Here is a 20,681-nt window from a genome sequence, read left to right on the forward strand (position 1 = left end):
AGGTTGCTTTGTCTCACTATATTGTACATCGAACACGTAGGGAACGTGTAGATAGATAGATAGACATGATTTATTTTAACTGGCAAAGTTAGGGACACGTGTCCCTATCTTACACTTAACCAGTGAAATACATAATTAACATAAAAATATATAACATACTGAATAAATGAAAAAATAGACTGAAACAAATTACTACGGTACTATGCTATCCTGCTGTACATAAAAATAACTATTATAATACACAATATAAATTAACATTTTGCTTCCTGCGAAGAAATTAACATACAACAAAGAACGAATTACAATTTCAATAATAATAATAATAATAATAATAATAATAATAATAATAATAATAATAATAATAATAATAATAATAATGTAGATAAACCTACTAATATTTACAATTAATTTGTCCAATTCCAGAAGTATATCACATTGACGAATGTTCAGTTTTCATGTGTTTGCTGTGGGTGAAAAACATTGCAAAATGGGGATAGGGATAAGGACAACTATGCAGGAAAACCACAGCTGAGTACTTTCTAACACTACTGATGAATAATAATAATAATAATAATAATAATAATAATAATGATAATAAGAAGAGGAAGAAGAAGAAGCATGGGGAGAAGAAGAAGGAGGAGAAGAAGAAGAAGAAGAAGAAGAAGAAGAAGAAGAAGAAGAAGACTGTCGCACTACGAGCTCGTTTCATAGAGATATTTTGAACACATACTTTTAAATCTTCCGTGGTTTGATATCCCTCTGACCTCCTGCGGAAGGAAGTTCCATTCACGGCTGGCCACAACAGTGAAGGAATTGTTGTAGGTTGAGGATGCAACAGCTGGATTTTCTGACCAGACTATTTGCCACTGAGGAATCTCCTTTCACACGAGATAGAGAACGGAAATTTCATAAATTCATATCTGAAGTATAGAAAACCACAGGCACAACTGTATGAGTAGGAATTGTTGAGGACATAATTATTGGTCCTTTTGTACTCCCACCCCGTGTGACAGGTGAACGCTACTTGCAGTTTCTCAGGAACTTGAACATACCTAGAGACATGATGGTGACCCCCCTCATATTTCTTCACCACTCGATTGGTCGAAATGGTCCTGTACATTGGCCAGCTCCAAAACCCTGGAATTTGTACATCTGGGGCCATATGAAGGATTTGTTTACAGAAGTGAAGTACAAAACGCGACAATCGCCAAAAGCGTGTATATAATGCTCCAGCCGCAGTAAGAAATGACGCACAGATGTGTAAAGGTCAGCAGTCCTTATTATTATTATTATTATTATTATTATTATTATTATTATTATTATTATTATTATTAGGAGCTTTATTTTGTTTTATTTCATCCATTAATCCTCACCACATTGAGGAGCTTTGTTTTTATTTCATCCCTGGTTATTCATCATTGAACCCTGCGATCAAATCTCGGAAGGATCATGTGATATGTAACTTATATAGGACAGTGCTTAACAGACAACGCATTGACATATGTTTTCAAGCATACTGCCACACCGGGGTTGATATGGAAATTACTAGCTGATGTACCCGTGCTTCGCTACGGAATTCCACATTGTATACAGAATTCTAGGTTAGGTAGTATACACGTTGTGGGTAAGATTGTATTAAATTGCATAGCTCTTACCGTTATCCCAGAAACGCGATGGGGAAGTCACAAACGTCTTTCCTCATGTAAATATTGGGCTGGAGAATTTGCATTGTAATGGTAGGCCCTCTATCCGACCATCAGTCACAATCAAGTTGGAGAATTTTCATTATAACGGCAGACACTCAGTCCCCACCCGCCTTTTTACATCCTCAGAAAGACTGTCTTAGTAGTTTTTCCGAATGAAATCAACATAGGTCATTACAATGACGTCAGTAGAAATGTCGCGCTTAAAAGCAATGCTGTCATATGAAATACTCGATCAAATGAAAAACCACGTATATCCTCACTTTTAACGAACAGTACTACGCTGCCGATCTAACAGTCCAAAGTTCCAGAGCTGAAATGACCAGGCCGCAGACAGCTGTTAACACTTCTCTACCGTATTCCGTTAAGTTTGCGTACTTGTCATTCAAATCAGTGCGTCAGAGTAGGGATCGATTTGCTGGAATACTGTGATGAACCAGTGTGTTACGTACCAGTAGTATTATAAAATTTATGAACCAGAGGAAAGGCATGGTAAAGAACCTAAAGTTTTCTAACCCTTGGCTATTTCCCGCCAATATTCGATACGCAGCCATCATCCCATCTATCGGAGAAGAGTAGCAGCATAATAGACAAAGAACATCACAACAAACAATGGTCAATGTAATGTTATTGTTGATCTATGTTATGAGCTTTCAACATTGTAGGCCTTCACATTTAGTTTTCTTCCGACTCTGAAATACCACTCTTACCACAGTCGGTACGGTAAACTGGATAAAACATAGATGATCGAAACTTGTATTATCTAACTTTTGTTGACCGGCCCCGTGGTGTAGGGGTTGCGTGCTTGTCTCTTACCTGGAGGACCCGGGTTCGATTCCTGGCCAGGTCAGGGATTTTTACCTGGACTTGAGGGCTGGTTCGAGGTCCACTCAGCCTACGTGATTAGAATTGAGGAGCTATCTGACGGTGTGATAGCGGCCCCGGTCTAGAAAGCCAAGAATAACGGCCAAGAGGATTCGTCGTGCTGACGACACGACACCTCGTAATCTGCAGGCCTTCGGGCTGGGCAGCGGTCGCTTGGTAGGCCAAGGCCCTTCAAGGGCTGTATTGCCATGGGGTTTGGTTTTATTTTTTTATAACTTTTGTTGTGTAGTATCCTATCGATAGGACCAATAACATAGCTATTTAAAAAGTCAGTTTTAGGCGCCTTCCCCTAAACTACCATTTCATCCAGGATGAATAAAATTATTTATATCCTAGACTGTAGTTTCTTATTCCTCGACTCTACATACCGATTTTCATTAAATTCTGTTTACCCATTTGGTAGTGGCTCAGCGTTGATATTGACTTGGCAACGAAAATACAAATTCATGAATGGCTGTGTCATCACAGCCGGTACGGTAAAAATGTAGAAGATAAATTATCGTAAATTTAATTCTATATAACTTCAGTTGTGTAGTATTTATCGACAGGAGCACTAATAACATAAATATTTGAGAATTAAATTTTAGGCCTTCCTGTAAAGTACCATTTCACTCAGCGTGAATAAAATGATTTATAGCCTAGATTTTAGTGGCTCATTCTCTGACTTAACATACCGATTTTCATTAAATTCTCTTCAGCCGTTTTCTCGTGACGAGCGTACATACATACATACATACATACATACATACATACATACATACATACAGAAATGACGGAAAATTTAAAAGTGCATTTTCTTGTTACTTTGGACTCGTCCGGTAAAGATATAAAGATATACAATTCCGAGCAATGCACACACAAAACTCTTATTTTTATATAGATTTTGTCCTTTAAAACAATAACTAAATCAATCAATCAATGACCTCCACACTTACTAGGTAGGCTACACAGTAAACCAATCCTTTGCGAGGTTACAAGGTAGTCAAATGGACTGTATCACGACTGACTTATCCAGGGTGGATCATGAGAGACTTGTGACGAAAATGAGGGATAGGCCTACTGGACTTGACAAGAGGGTGACTGAATGGGAGGCTACATACAGTATGAAGAGTAGGTGAAGATTTATGTGATAATGCAATGATTGAGAGGGGGGAGGGTATTACGCAAAGCAGTGTTATTGGACTTTTATGCTTCCTTATATTTAAAGATGCGGTTGTTATGATACTGCATTGAGTAATAAAGTTACAAGATTGTGAGTGACTATAAAAAAGACCTCGACAATGAAAAATGAAATGGCGGATGGCTTTTAGTGCCGAGAGTATCCGAGGACAAGTTCGGCTCGCCAGGTGCAGGTCTTTTGATTTGACATCCGTAGGCAACCTGCGCGTCGCGATGAGGGTGAAATGATGATGAAGACTACACATGCACCCAGCCCCGTGTCAGCGAAATTAACCAATTATGGTTGAAATTCCCGACCCCGCCGGGAATCGAACCAGGAACTCCTGTGACCAAAGGCCAGCATGCTAACCATTTAGCCATGGAGCCGGACACCTCGACAATGTTTTGAGATGGACAGATGATAAACGGGATTAAAAAGTCTGGTTGTAAGGTTTGGAAAGACGTCCTCTGAATTTGAAGTACCTAGGGGTTGGTATAAGGAACGATCTTCCTTGGGGTAATCATATAAACGAGGTTGTAATTAACGGTTACAGATCTCTTCATGTGGATATTAGGGTATTTACGGGTTGAAGTAAGGATGTTAAGGACTGGGTGTATAAGACACTGGTATCGCAGTGGATGGGATCTTTAGCAGGATTACTTAATTCGAGAAGTGGGAAAGATTCAAGAGAAAGCAGCGCGATTTGTTGTGGATGATACCCGACAAAAGAGTAGTGTTACAAAACTGTTGCCAACTTTGGGCTGGGAAAACTTAGGAATAAGAAGAAGAGCTGCGCGACTAAGTGGTACGTTCCAAGCTGTCAATGGCGAGATGGCGTGGGATGACATTAGTAGACGAATAAGCTTGAGTGGAATTTATAAAAGTAGCATCTTACGAAGTCTGCATCTGTGGTGTAGTGGTTAGTGTGATTAGCTGCCACCCCCGAAGGCCCGGGTTCGATTCCCGGCTCTGCCGCGAAATTTTAAAAGTGGTACGAGGGCTGGAACGGAGTCCACTCAGACTCGGGAGGTCAACTGAGTAGAGGGTGGTTCGCTTCCCTCCTCAGCCATCCCGGAAGTGGTTTTCCGTGGTTTGCCACTTCTCCTCCAGGCAAATACCGGGATGGTACCTAACTTAAGGCCACGACCACTTCCTTCCCTCTTCCTCGTCTATCCCTTCCAAACTTCCCATCACCCCACAAGGCCCCTGTTCAGCATAGCAGGTGAGGCCGCCTGGGTGAGGTACTGGTCATCCTCCCCAGTTGTATCCCACGACCCAGAGTCTGAAGCTCCAGAACACTGCCCTTGTGGCGGTAGAGGTGGGGTCCCTCGCTGAGTCCGAGGGAAAAACCGACCCTTCAGGGTAAACAGATGAAGAAGAAAAAGCATAATACGAAGATAAAGTTGCAATTTAAGAGGACAAATTGGAGCAAATATTCGTTTATATGCAGAAGAACTTGTGAGTGGAATAATTTACTCCGAGAGATCTTCGATAATCCAGTTCTTTGAAATCATTCAAGAATAAACTGGGTAAACATCTGACTGAGAATCTGCCACCTGAATGGCCATAACTACACACAGGCACACACCAACCACACAGTACGTTCGGTACAGGCACATTCCCGCTGGCGCGGAGCATGTAATGTTGCCTCTCGAAGTTCTCTCTACTGCGCAGTTACAGTCCCGCGTTCCTTGCGCCCACTGCACAGTCAGCTAGTAGGCGAAGAGCAGTGCATAGTGGCGCTTCTGACGGGACAGCGAGTAAGTATCTCCGTCTCGCTTGAGAATGTTTCGGAACAATTGACACTCAGTGTTCCGAAATAGCGGAACATAACTGTGCACCGGCACAGTGTTCCGAAACAGGGACATAGTCCCCAACCCTACCACCTGGGCGACATTCCTGAATGCAGATCAATGGTGGTTGATTGGATCGCACCACATTCCCGTTGTCCTCGCCAGGTATTTGGGCGGTGTAAATTATATGGTGTCCGGTCTTGTAATTGTGATGGCAAGCCTTGATTTTTCTACTCCATTCTGGTATGAAATAGAGAACAATCGTTCAATTGTGAGAATCTATATTACTTAACTTATTGAACTACCTACGTAGTTTCGGATACGTATAATACCAACATCTTATTGTTTTAATGTGTACATACCTCTCTATATTGTATTTAAAAATTGTTTTCTTTCAGGATCTATCGGGCATCATTCGAACTACGGCTGATTTCTTGGGAAAAACACTCTCAGAAAATGATGTAAATCGTCTAGAGGAACATCTAAGTTTCGGCAGTATGAAGAAGAACCCAGCTGTGAACTTGGAGCCCATGCTCGAGAAGAAGAATGGTCCATCATTCTTGAGGGATTCTGGTCTGCACTTTATACGGAAAGGAGAGGTTGGTGATTGGAAGAACCACATGAGTTCTGACCTAGCTGCTAGGTTTGATTCCTGGACAGAAGAGAATCTACGCGGGACTGGACTTCGTTTCTAGATACAAAGTGTGATGTTAAGTTTTACTTTCTTGTTTTAAAGAGAACCCCTGTACTAGCAGTTAAGGATTATTGTTAATGCTTGAGCATAAAACATTAATAAGAGTGACAGTTTAGGGACTGCAAATACGATCTCTCATTTCTTGCCAGATGTGTTGGTAAATATAGTATACATCAACTGAATCAAGCAAATACGGCATGAATTTGACAAAAAGTGATTAAGACTGAATTATTGTTATTAATCAAGCTGCTTTCTATCACTGTATGGGAAGGAGAAACCTTTCTTGTCTCGTAAGCCTACATCATAACCGTCTAGATTCTATGCTTACGTTGAAAAGTCTTTGTCCTTTATACCACATCCGATAGGCAAATTCAACATTGAATATATTAAGAAATTAGGGAAAATAGTTCACAGAGAAGATATAGAGAGCCACTCATAATAATAATAATAATAATAATAATAATAATAATAATAATAATAACACAGATGATGAATATTTAGGTCTATGAGAGGCAGCACGTTTAAAAGCTCGTGGGTTCAATCCTCGACAAAGTCCAGTATACTCTCGGCTATCCGGCCTAATGCAGCGGAAAGTCAAGTCGGTTGGCCGGAGTTCTGCAAGTGTTTCTGCCACAGAAATAATGCTTCCTCAACTTCCTTATACTAGCTTACCTACGTATCTTTCAACATAGTTTACTTTTATTCCATTTCCACTACCTTGGGCAGCACACCTCTTCTCAATTTCTGCTCGATTTTTCTTCCAGTCTCCAACTGTACTTTTTCCTAACTCCAAAGCAATAATTTTGGCTGTTACCCCAGAATCTAGTCGCCTTATAGCACGTAGTTTCTCATCCATAGTCACTACCGCCTTTTTAGTTTATTATCCATTTCACAGTCTTTAATTAAAACATAATGGAGCGCACAAAACAATTTACCAACGTACGCACTTTGGACATCCGATAAGCAACTGATGAAACAAAGAACACAGAGTTGCCAACAGAGCTGCTCTCTACGTGCGTTCCTTGTTGTTTGTGAGCGCTGCTATATCTCGTTTATTCAAGATTTTTTGTTTTTCGATATTCACTACATACGTATTAACAATACTGTACTGTACCTTACAATTGTGACTCCACGTGTGCCAGAAGCACAAGATATGTATGAAACATTTTCAAAGACCACATAAGGTTCAAACAGGAGCCCGCTTGTTGAAGCCTTGGAGAAGTATTATACTGCATTACAGAGCTAAATAGGCCGGATAGCCACGAGTCGGATAGCTGAGAGGCTACTGTAGTGTTTCCATGAGCATGCCTTCGGTGGCTCACTCTACATCAAACCGAGAAAAAAAAAATCATGCTTGAGAAATCGTGCAGTAGTTCTGCTTCCCATTTAGATAGCAAGTGCTATCGATATGTTGAAATTGTTGCGCAGCACTTAAGAAGCCGTAATACTGTTTAAAGTTCGAGAATTAACATGTTATAATCGTGTTGCTAAAGAACTAACTATGGTTTGGCTAATTATTGGCATACAGTTTGTTATACAGTACAGGAAGATTTTAAAATGCGTGCTTCAACAGTTGCAATGTAGCCTCCGAGAGACCCCAAGACATTAGAATGAATAAAGCACAAATCACAGCGCATAGCGTGCTGCCTGGTGCTACTTAATAAGCCACTCTAGATTTAACTAGCTCAACTCTTAAATATCACCCTCTTTTCGCGGATACAAAACTTGTGGTGTCTTGTTGGTACATTTCATTTATTTGATTTTTTTACTCAAATGTATAGGCTAGTTATTTCATTTTATAACGAAATGTTGATGTATACTAATATTTGAGCAGGAAAAATATTTTGAAATCGTTGGCATATATTGCATTAAATCATTTTTATTATTGTAATATACAAAGTACAAACATATTGAATAACAATATCATTATACAAAAATATACAGTATGTATAGCTCTCTTACAGTTTATACCATATGTAATAAATGTTACAATTTGTTTGAAACTCTTGAATGTTTCCTCTCTTCCTCAACTGATATTCTCTATAATTACGATATTTGATAGATCAAGTTGTAGGCGTAATAACAAGTTATTTTTTCGACACTTAATATGTACTGTACATGGAATGATAGAAAGGATTATGTACAACAAAGTTGTCTGTATTTGCATAACTTTATATTAAGTAATATCAGTAACTAAAGAATACTGTATTTGCACAGGCTAGTAATCAATTGTACAATCATCAGAAAAGTGTAGGGATGATAATGAAAACAATTTACGTATTTACAGTAGGATCAAGACAATATCCAGTTACTAGTGATGTGAACTTTCCATTGTCCACTTACGAATTTACCACAACCTCATAGTCCTAAATTCAGTAAAGATCTCAAAAATAGGACATCCTGATGATTAGGCAAATGGAATAACTGTTTACGTAGCCTATCACTTTTCACTACATCGTAGAATTTTTACTCGGCATAGATCTATCGCACCATAGAAATGCATGATGGACAGTATGTAACCAATAATACAGGACGATCCAAAAAGTCCGTTAGCATTTGACGAGGCAATACTTCACGGAATATTGGAGGCAGAGAGATAATAATTCACACACATGGTTGTTATGACATGAGGTTTCATTGACCTAAACATAAAGTACACAAACTGACCAACAGATGGCGATGGACAACAACACGTCAGGTACAAATGGCCACACATGCTTGACATGACATGGGGTTTTACTGACACCAACAACGAGTGCACAAACAGGCCAACAGATGGCGCTGGACAGCAACATGTCAGTAATGCCGCATGAGACTAAAAGGAGCTGTCGTGAGGGAGGGCGTCAGATGCGCCTACAATCGCGTCATGTTGACGTTACCAGAAAAGGCACTGTTAGTGAATCTTTACTTACTTTATTTTGGTGTCAATAAAACCCCATGTCATGCCAATCAGGTGTGTCATATTCCATAAAGTATTGCCTTGTCATATGTTACGGAGTATGGGTCACTTGTATATGTGCTGAATATTGGAAGGAAGAAAGACAGGGCTTGTACAGCCTATGTGTACCCAGGGTTATTGAATAGTCTGTTGGCATTAAATGGTGTTTAAATAGGAGACACTCGTTTCAGGATTCTGGCAGTTCGACGTTTCTTAAAGCTACGAGACCTTAAATCAAATCATTTCATATTTAGTTCCTTGTTTACTTCATCCAACTTGAACTACGCGGCTTAATGGCGAGTGATGACACTTTAAGACAGGTTTGGTTTCTATAGTAAGTTTTGCAGGCTTCATCCAGCCTCGTGAGGCCGTGCAAGTGAAGTCAATGCCCTAGTGTTGACTAGGAATACCCCGAAATACGAGATAGTCGTTCCCTCTTACCTCTCTTAGGAAAAGGAGAAAGAGGTCCTATCCTCAGAGAAATTAAATATCGTGAGACCTCACACACCCAATGCTCGCACGGTCGGAATAAAGGAGGTTTGAAAAAGGTAAGTAAGAAGCAATGCCAAGTTCAGAGATTGGCCTCGGAGCCGCCGTTCAACGCTTCTCTATGACTCCCTGATGGTGGTGATCATTGTTAATGCTGTTGGTTTTACATCCCCCTAACTACTAGTACGATTTTCGGAGACGCCGAAGGAGCCGGAATTTAGTCCGGCAGAAGTTCTTTTACGTGCCAGTAAATCTACCGACACGAAGCTGACGTATTTAAGGACGTTCTAATAGCACTGGTTTAAGCCGGGATCGAACCGCAAACTTGGGGAGAAAAAGCCGGCTTAGCCTCGATCATTGTTTTGGCCTGAAGAACCGCTAATGAGGAGAGAGAACGGAAGAGGTCCTACCCTATTCAAGGTCGTTGAGCCTGGCAATACAAACTTCAGCTGATCTCAACAGCTCATGCAAGGTCCCTCATCACTATTGACATTTATAAAACCTCTTCTGATGTAACCTCGCACTTTCGGCCGCCGTAGGATATGAAAGCGATCGGACAGAGAAGGAAGTCGCTGTAGCCTTAATTCAGATTCAACCACAGAACTTCTCTGATGTGAAAATGGGAAACCGCGGGAAACTACATTCAAGGCGGGATTCGAACCCACTATCTACGCGCCCCGAATCCCCTAGCAAACTCGCTGTGTATATTTCAGGCTCGTGTTGTACCCGGATTATTCCAACCCTTCAGTTGATGAGCACTTCCTATTTCTGTACTCATGGAGTTGGTAACCGTCGTAACTAAAATGCAACCGGGTGAGTTGGCCGTGCGGTTAGGAGCGCGCGGCTGTGAGCTTGCATCCTGGAGATAGTGGGTTCGAATTCCACCGTCGGCAGCCCTGAGGATGGTTTTCCGTGGTTTCCCATTTTCACACCAGGCAAATGCTGTACCTTAATTGAGGCCACGGCCGCTCCCTTCCAACTCTTACGCCTTTCCTATCTCATTGTCGATCTGTGTCAGTGCGGCTTAAAGCCACTAGCAAAAAAATGCATAGGGCATGTCACTTGTGAAAGTGTCTGCAGTACCGGGCAGGGTCTGGCGACCTACAACACGGAGTGGAAGTGGGTGTGACTTTAAAATGCTTTGTAAGGACTGCAAGGCCTAAGTTGCTTCCCTAAGCGTGGAAATTATATTTTTTTAACTTATCCTAGGCCAGGGATGGCAAACCTTTTCGGACTAGCGCCTCAGTTAACATCTTGTTTATTAAATTTTACTGTTTAATGTGCCATCGGTTAGTTTCCTTTAAAATCAGCATTAAGCCCCTCATTTGACTTCATTTAGATATTAGATTGTATTACATATAAATCCATTCGACTGCTTGTTTCATAGTTTCATTCTGTAAACATCATTGAAAATTACATTTTTTAAACAGGTACAATTTTAGGAATATAGTATATTTTTGTTTTAACTTAATAAAATTTGTTAAAAATTTGTCCAAAGAATGAATTATGACAAATTTATTAAAGAGTAATGTTGCTAGATTTTCGACCTGTCCTACATATTAAAAAAAATAAAATTAGTATGTTGTGTGGCGTGCCGCAGAATTTGTGTTCGCATGTCACCTAGTGGCACCGAAGTTCGCCATCCCTTTCCTTGGCTGTTCACGTAGCCCTGGACCTCCAGTCTTAGGTGAAATCTGAACTACAGGCTCATGACTTTCCATTTTAAAAATTTCACATGCATTACCCGATATTCGAATCGCAGCCGCCTGGGTAACCCTGTTAAAGAAAAGTGTGAAGCCCCAGAAAGAAAACATTATCTATCTACTTTTAATTCACACTTAACAAGGAGGTTATGTCTAACTACAGGAACATCATTTTATCTAGTCGAGGGATTCTCACTTGCCCGGGCACCTGGGCTGCGAGCCTGTCTCCCACCAAGCACTTCGCCGTAATGCGACCAGTGCGTGTTTTCGCACAAGATTTCCTGTACTTCATGAAGGTATTATCTATATACACACGCTCACGTGATGAAAATGGCATTGGAACAACACACTGAGCACTAAACACGTGAACACTTGATTAAACTGAACCTTCTGATAAAGCTCTCAGCAGACTGCATAGGAGGGGAGCTTGTGGTGCCGAAAAGTGCGTAACAACAAATTACTTGGCGGGAGACAAGCTCGCAGCGCAGGCGACAGGGGAAGTGGGAATCCCCCGAATAGATAAAATAATGTTTCTGTACAATGGAATGTACACACTGAGATGTGAAGAAACTAGAGCGCGAGGCCAGTTCCGGCGAGATTCTTCTCTGTCCAGTGATCGAACAGGTCGCTCAGCTCTGGGGTCATCACAGCCTTCCACTCCCCAACTTTCCCGCTACGCATGAATGCACCATCGGCATCGATGAGGTTGTGCGCTTTGTTGATCTCCACCACAGCTTCATAGTTCACCGCTTTGTTGTTCTTCATGTTCTGGAAGCTCAGGTGGTCCGCGAGAGTTTCTACTTGCTCGTCGTTGAGCGTCTTACCCAGGAAGTCGGCCGTCTTGCGGATAACTGAAGGCAGGTCCTGTAATGACAACCATAACGCACGTCAATAAGGAACCGTGGGGATGTCAGTAGGGAGAGGATGTACAGGACTGATGAAAGTGGAACACATACTAACAGAAACAGAACTGTATACTGTAATAATTTGTACTATATGGGACTATAAAAGACATAGAAGTACCATCTCAAACAGGCGGAGCATTAGCAGGAGGGTACTCAAAATGACGAGATATGGTGGGGTCATTGAGGTGACGATGGCCAGACCAGTGAAAAGTGATGGGCAATTAAACGAGGCCACAGACTTTCTTGTGAAGGCGCTTAGTTGAATGACAAGAGGCTTGCAGACTAAGCACTGAGAGGCATAACATTCTATAATTAATACGTATGTATAGTTTCTTTAACAATATCGTCTCGATTTTTTCCATGCTGTTTCTAATTAAATGCACTTTCAGAAAATCTTAATGAGAACAGATAAAAAAACTGTCTCCGGTAATTTAATCAAAATATTATTTCTAGGAAACCCAAAGGAATACTTGATGTGCATATGGCTCGTTCCAGGAAAGTTATTGATCATAAAAGTGCACCTGGAAAAGAAATGAAGACTAGAGTGTCCCAGGAAGTATAATGGAGGAATCTTGTAGTCCTCATGGCCGTTTTTTGAGAAACTTAATGTTCCTTAGACTTTTTCTAGGAATACTATAGTTCTTAGGACTCTTTCTGGGAAACTTAATGATAGTTGTACTCTTTCTAGCAATCATATAACCGAGATCGATAGCTGCAGTCGCTTAAGTGCGGCCAGTATCCAGTATTCGGGAGATAGTAGGTTCGAACCCCACTGTCAGCAGCCTTGAAAATGGTTTTCCGTGGTTTCCCATTTTCACACCAGGCAAATGCTGGGGCTGTACCTCAATTAAGGCCACGGCCGCTTCCTTCCAACTCCTAGCCCTTTCCTGTCCCATCGTCGCCATAAGAGCCATAAGAACTATCTGTGTCGGTGCGACGTAAAGCAACTAGTAAAAAAAAAAAGAATCATATAGTTCTGAGGACTCTTTCTGGGAAACTTAATGATAGTTGGACTCTTTCTAGGAATCTTATAGTTCTGAGGACTCTTTCTGGGAAACTTAATGATCTTTAGACTCTTTCTAGGAATCCTATAGTTCTTAAGACGCTTTCTGGGAAACTTAACATTCCTTAGACTCTTTCCAGGAATCCTATAGTTCTTAGGACTCTTTCTTGGAAACTTAATGATAGTTGAACTCTTTATAGGAATCCTATAATTCTTAGGACTCTTTCTAGGAATCTTAATGATAGTTGGACTCTTTCTCTTTTTGTTATTGGCTTTACGTCGCACCGACACAGATAGGTCTTATGGCGACGATGGCAAAGGAAAGGCCCAGGAGTTGGAAGGAAGCGGCCGTGGCCTTAATTAAGGTACAGCCCCAGCATTTGCCTGGTGTGAAAATGGGAAACCAAGGAAAACCATCTTCAGGGCTGCCGACAGTGGGATTCGAACCCACTATCTCCCGGATGCAAGCTCACAGCCGCGCGCCTCTAACCGCACGGCCAACTCGCCCGGTAGGAGTCTTTCTAGGAATCCTATAGTTCTTAGGACTCTTTCTAAGAATCTTATAATTCTTAGGACTCTTTCTAAGAGCTTTATAGTTCTTAGGACTCTTTCTGAGAAACTTAATTATCCTTGGACTCTTTTTAGGAATGTTATAGTTCTCAGTACTATTCTCAGTGCTATTTCTAGGAATACGATCACAGGACCGTTTAAGGAAACATAATGATTGTTTAACTGCTTCTACGAAATATAATGATCAGACGACTGCTCCTGAGAAACGTAAGGAACGCGGGACTGTTATCCAACATGCACAATGACTTACCTTCTTCATATCCTCGTACTTCAAGAACAGGATGTTAGGCTGATCTCGACGGTTCCAGAAGCTCATAACATGTGACCAGAAAGGGGAGAAGGTAACTGTAAAGCAATAATATGAAGACGTTCATGAAATTATTCATTATATTATTCACTGAGTCATAAACAATCTGAAGATAACCAAATGAACTGACCGAGAATGTGGTTAATATAGTCACAGATTGCCCCTTGTAAGTCAGAGTAAAGCGACTGATTGTCGCACCCATGTTCAGTAACTTCTTATCAGAACTACGACGTTTTCGGCGCCAGAGTCTAATATGTTACTTTTAAAATTGACAGACCTTAGGTTTTATTATAAATTGATTACTGTATGTTAGGAACGGAAGGTTATACTGTAGACATCAGCTGCTCGCCATCCGACTGAGAGGGGTAACATAAAATGGTGTTAAAACTGGTGTTTCATGTTAGTAACAGAACACCAATGTTTTGAATTGTAAACATCTGCCTTGTTCCATTTGGACCGGCCGCCAATGTAGCTGTACACTTCACTAAAATACTCAGATAGATCCTTATTTCAAGTTCAAAGCAAAATCTAGCCCCACACGATACATGTCAAATCCTGCTCAAACGAGTGCCATACATCAGCCTGATGACAACTACCACAACAGAGTCAAAACACTATTATAATTTTGTTCCTTTTAAACTACGATTATTTTAGAGAAAACCTACGAAGGTGAAAAATTTGGAAATTGTGTAATTTTTACACCATTTCTGGTATTTTTTAACATCTGCCTGAATTTCTACGTCTATTTCCAATGCGTAGGCCTGTCGAAACATGCAGTGGCTAAAGAGTGTGGGATTTCTAATAAATTTGTGTAAGGGATTTATTTTAAAGTGAAAAGCAGGTATACTTCAGTGGAGGAGCCAATAACTGCATGAAAAGTGGTTTCGAGATATTGAAGTTCACTTTTATACACCAGGAACGTGTAAGCTCTTTTCAATGCGTTTCTGCACTTTGGATACCATCATAATGAACATTTAAAATGAAGAAACGCATTGACAAGAACGTATGTCTTTGCCATTCAGATATAAAAACTTAAAATCTGGAAATCACTTAATACAGTTATCGCCTCTCAATTGGCTTTGTCCGTTTGAATCTTTTTCAGCACAAATTATCTGGAGAGATGTGAAAAAGTCACTAACTCTGAACAAGTGCCAGGCAGTGCAACTCGTTATGAGGAGATTTTAATGTTTTCTTCTTAAAGCGGTAGAGCTCAAATTGGCAGGTTTGATCCCCGGCTCAGTTCGGTGTTATGTGAAGGGCGAATCTCATGTCAATAGCTTTACTGGCATGTTAATGAACTTCTGTGGGACAACATTTCGGAATCTCGGCATCTTCGAGAAACATTAGAGCACTTCGTGTGACCTAAACGAATAATATTTTAATTTTATTATTTTCAATTCTGTGAAGTATAGACATACTTACGAAATCATTAATTACAACATATTGTAAAATCTGCTTGGTACACATACAAAAAAGGATATAAAGTAAGTGTGTAGCATACAGTTTTCTTCAGATCACTTTCTGCCAATGCTACGATAAGAAACGCTTGCGTGAGAACTTAAGTGATGAATGTTGAACATTTTTTTTTTTTTGCTAGGGGCTTTACGTCGCACCGACACAGATAGGTCTTATGGCGACGATGGGATAGGAAAGGCCTAGGAGTTGGAAGGAAGCGGCCGTGGCCTTAATTAAGGTACAGCCCCAACATTTGCCTGATGTGAAAATGGGAAACCACGGAAAACCATTTTCAGGGCTGCCGATAGTGGGATTCGAACCTACTATCTCCCGGATGCAAGCTCACAGCCGCGCGCCTCTATGCGCACGGCCAACTCGCCCGGTGTTGAACAAATTGAAAGACATATTAGTCATACTCACACCTCGAGTAAAATTATACAGGGTGTTTAAAAATACACTGCATAATTTCAGGGTTGGGTTCCTCAAATATAGAGAAGGAATAAAGTCTGTATTAACATGGGTTCGGATATCATACTCTGTCGTAGGCTAGAACCTCAAGTATTGTGGGCTCAGTTGCATGTGCTGATGTACTCCGGTCATTAACTTAAAAGAGGTGTTCAAACTGCCCGTACTACAGGCTTATGCTCGACATCATATGGAGTTACGAACACATTCGAATATGTCCGGCGTTGTACGTACTGTTTGAAAGGACTTTAGATTTCTGCCTTGAAGTGCTGCCCCACTTTCCACAACATACGCGTACACCAAACACTTTGCTTAAAAAAGTCCAGTGGGTTTAGATAAGGTGATCGTGGAGGCCAGGAAAGTACGCATTTTCGAACCCATGTTCATATATAATTTTGTTCCTCTCTGTATGTGAGGAACCCAACTCTGAAGTTATGGCATGTAGTTTTGAACCAACCTGCATATAAAATCTCTGTGTATAACATTATCTTACAGTCAGTAAATATGAATGTTTGTACGATAAATTGAATCGTGTTTAGCGAGCGATGCAGAGGTGCACGCTGGGAGTGAGACTAGCCAGTCTCAGCAGCAGTAGGTATGTCTCATGTAGACCTCTACCATAGGCAGACTGATACGTACCTGTTTTGTGCCACATGCGCTTTTAGGTATAAAGTTAAGTTTATGACTGACGGACTATGATAAAGTACTCGTATTTGCTGAAATAGCTTCTATAATATTAGTATCGTTTTTCTTTATGCATGATCCTATCAATAGTAGCAGTAGCAATAATAATGTTATTTTCTTTACGTCCCACTAACTACTTTTTACGGTTTTTGTGGACGCCCAGGTGCTGGAATTTAGTCCCACAGAAGTTCTTTTACGTACCATTAAATCTACCGACACGAGGCTGACGTATTTGAGCACCTTCAAATACCACCGGACTGAGTCAAGATCGAACCAGCAAAGCTGGGGTCAGAAGACCAGCGCCTCAACCGTTAAGCCACTCAGCTGGGCTAGTAGCAGTAGCTCAAAGTCACCTTGCTGAAGTTATTGTTAGGTTTTGGTATAAATAACAGCTATCAACATTCTGACCTCATCAAAGATATTGCGTGTTTCTACTTTGTCACGAAATATGACATCCATCGTTTTCGATTACGTTTGCATTCAGTTTCAATAATTATCACAGCGACACTTGCACTTCATGTAATACTCCATGCGCGTGTAAACACGAAGAGGCATGCAGAGTGTTACCACCGGAACACTGTGTAGCGGGTTGCGGACTTGTACTGGGCACCACGTCCGTACCCAAACAGTACTGCCTTACACATCTGGTAGCACTTTTTGCAATGGAGATGAAAATCAGAGACCTGATGGTTGAAGGTTGCGCAGTGCGGTATTGCGAGATTCGATGGCTGAGCCCAGCAGCAATCTTGAGGGAACCAATAAAAGACACGTTTGGAGTTGAAGGGAAGACCAGGGAAAATACATAAAGATTCTATGGAGTTATCAAATTTAGCGTTCCTTTCCCACATCGCCGGTCAACTTAACGCTGCGATTTGTCGACTTAAGACACGGACGATCTGATTACAGAGATGTTTCATACAATTAAGGAGTTCCAAAGGATATTGTACTGTGGGAGAAGTGATGGTGGTCGTGATGGTGAATATTGTTTTACGAGGAAGTACAACTGGGCAACCATGCTCTATTAACACTAAACAGAAGGAAGACGGAAGAGGTCGAACAAGGTTGAAGGTATCGGTAAAAGAAAGGAAAGGGCCAGGAAGGGCGTAATCCCGTCCACGTCGAAAAAGAACAAGAGTTGACGAAGAGACATCGGATAGGAAAGATGAAAACGAAGAGTCTGTCGCAAGTAACTAGAAGTAACGTCAGACTCAGCTATGGGACCCGTGGTAAAAGTCCCTGGGCACAACTTTTGTAGCTTTTTACGACAAATAGGCGATACGGTGGATGTATTGTACCATGCCCACTCACAGGGGAACTGTAGGGAAAGCAGACAGCATAGTTCCCAGGTTAGTTCGTGAAGTTTACAACAGAGCTCATTGGAATAAGTTTGAATAGCTCTCCCATTTTTCAGGAGTTTTATGGCAACAAGAGCATCCGAGTGGTGTTCAATTTACTTATAGCCTGTTTCGGCATTTCCGAAACTGCGTGCGGGTCCCACCAGTAGCAGCAGCACTACACACAGAATGTAAGACTCGCTTTTCCCATTACTTGGTGTCAATCATGAGTGCTTGCTCAGCCTGTTTCTCGATGATGATGATGATGATGATGATCATCATCATCATCATGGTGCTTGTTGTTTAAAGGGACCTAACTCTAATTCATAGGCCGCTAATGTAATGACAATTTAAAGTCCAGAACTCATCCACTCATCAGAATTCAAAACGTGATGATGAAGAATGAATGGATAAATATGAATTAAAAATAATCAGCGGATTCAACTCGCAATAATGAAAGTTAAAAATAATTCCAAAATTAATCCACTGACTAGGATTCGAAAAAAAAATAGAAGATTAACAGGATTATGAATTTAAAACAATCAGTGGATTCGACCTGCAATGCTCCACCCTCCCAGAAAATATCTTAACACAACAGTATAAAATATAATGACCAAGGTGCTGCTTCCAAAGCACAATCCTGAATCGATGATGCTTGTTCTAGGTCACCTGTCCCTCATAATGGCACTTATCGCTAAAAGACGAAAATGAACAATGATTATGAACGTAAAACAATCAGTGGATCCGACCCACAATATCCGGATCCGAAGATAGCGGGTTCAAACCCGGCACACGTACGGTAGTCGGAGTTTTGAAGGGCACTGGACATTCTATGTCGTACGACGTCGGCATGTAGAAGAGATCTCTGGCGACACATCGGGTGTTTACCCGGCAAAATTCATTAAAATCAACCACAGACGCCCAAGAAAGGTTCGGATTGCGCTGCTATCTAGTAGCCCTAGAGTAAAAGAGAACGTCAAAATCGACGAGCAAGCATCCAGATGGCGTCACATTAAAATGCTTGCACACGGTAGCCAAGACCATATTATTATTATTATTATTATTATTATTATTATTATTATTATTATTATTAAGGAAAAGGTACTTTCGCATGCGAGGATTACGGCAACAAAAAATGAGCAGAGCGACGAGAGAGTGTGTGTGTGTGTGTGTGTAAGAATGAGTGAGACGAATGGTTGGAGGGGGCGGGGGGGGGGAGGCGGGAGGGGCGATCTCACTCCAGAACCATGGTTTGTGCATCTTTACCCTTTATCGTAATTATTCAATATTGTGCAAGGTCGCTGGATGATTCGCCTCGAGTCGCTCTTTCAGATTTAACCCCAACTTTATTGCAGATTCGCTTTTCGGGGTTGTAGGCATTCTTCTTCTTCTTTCAAACTGAAATTATTTTCTCTGAAAGCCAGTATTTAAGATTGTCTCCAGCTGAAGCAATTTTGATTTCTATCCCAGCAATATAATCTGTCAGCAACGGGTTCAACATTTGGTATAATACAATATGAATCACGAGGTGGTTGTAGAGTTCTGAACTGTTCCAATGCTACTATACAAGATTGTTCTTTCTCTGTGTTTCGATGAAGAGGACTTTACTAACTCGGACACGAACACCCAGTCCTCAAGGTAGAGTATCAAAAAGATGCAGTTAAAATTTTCGATCCTGCCTGGAACCGAAAGTGGGTTCTTCTGAACGGACGGCATCACCCAGACCATCCAGGAAAATGTATAGCTAATTGTTTATGTTCCAGCCTATATAAATGATCTAATATGACTAACGGGTTGACAGACGAGTTGCTTCAGGGAAGTGCAATGAGGAATCTTCTTCAATAAAATGCACGAAGGAGTCAATAATTGGGGCGCCTGACGTCATTCTCCATTCCCCAGTGACGCCACACTGTCCCTACACGGCCGGCTGCAACATACAGGAAGTCTCCATGGCAACGTAAGCTTAATGCGGACGTCGTTGAGATTTAATTGTCTGCCGACTTCACAGGAATTGGTGCGTCATCAGCCTCAATTTGTGAATTAGAAAAGTTAAAACAAATGCACATTATGTGTTGGTTAGTTAGAGATTTCTCAACGACCTACATTTCGAAGGCAGAAGTAGAACTCTTCCCTGCCTCAGAAACAGTACACCTGAACGAAGACTTGATGTCCATTGACGTATGGTGCAAAAATCATGGACTGAAACTAAACCACTCAAAATCGCAGGTAATATCCTGAACTACTTTGCAGCGTTACCACAGTTGTCCACAAATACAGTGCAGCCAACACGGAAGAAATCTTGGTTTGTATTTAACGAACATCCGTATATAGGGAGGTATCTTGATAGCCTACATTTACTTTCACATCAAAGAAAATTCTACTTGAATCACTTGGAGTACTTGATTTTGATTATTGTGATACAGAATACCCCCGGTCTAGAAAGCCAAGAATACCGGTCGAAAGGATTCATCGTGCTGACAACACGACACCTCGTAATCTTCAGGCCTTCGGGCTGAGCAGCGGCCGTTTGGTAGGCCAAGGCCCTGGAGGGTTGTAGTGCCATGGGGTTGTTGGTTGATACAGAATACCGGTGT

General features: G+C 41.2%; 2 protein-coding genes across 2 annotated transcripts in view; one reads left to right on the forward strand and one right to left on the reverse strand.

Annotated features, from left to right (window-relative positions):
* The window catches only part of LOC136877511 (luciferin sulfotransferase), a 243,989-nt gene extending 236,001 nt beyond the window's left edge, over positions 1–7,988 (forward strand). The window contains exon 7 of the mRNA XM_067151620.2: positions 5,939–7,988. Coding sequence (XP_067007721.2) covers positions 5,939–6,235 — 297 coding nt within the window. The 3' untranslated portion in view covers positions 6,236–7,988. The remainder of the gene's footprint in view (positions 1–5,938) is intronic.
* A 109-nt stretch (positions 7,989–8,097) lies between these two features.
* The window catches only part of LOC136877510 (luciferin sulfotransferase), a 141,355-nt gene continuing 128,771 nt past the window's right edge, over positions 8,098–20,681 (reverse strand). Inside the window, exons 6-7 of the mRNA XM_067151619.2 lie at positions 14,093–14,187; positions 8,098–12,228 (exon numbers count right to left, since the gene is read on the reverse strand). Of these exons, the coding sequence (XP_067007720.2) occupies positions 11,935–12,228; positions 14,093–14,187 (389 nt within the window). The 3' untranslated portion in view covers positions 8,098–11,934. The remainder of the gene's footprint in view (positions 12,229–14,092; positions 14,188–20,681) is intronic.

This window comes from Anabrus simplex, chromosome 7 (genome assembly GCF_040414725.1).
Source record: "Anabrus simplex isolate iqAnaSimp1 chromosome 7, ASM4041472v1, whole genome shotgun sequence".
Taxonomy (NCBI): Eukaryota; Metazoa; Arthropoda; class Insecta; order Orthoptera; family Tettigoniidae; genus Anabrus; species Anabrus simplex.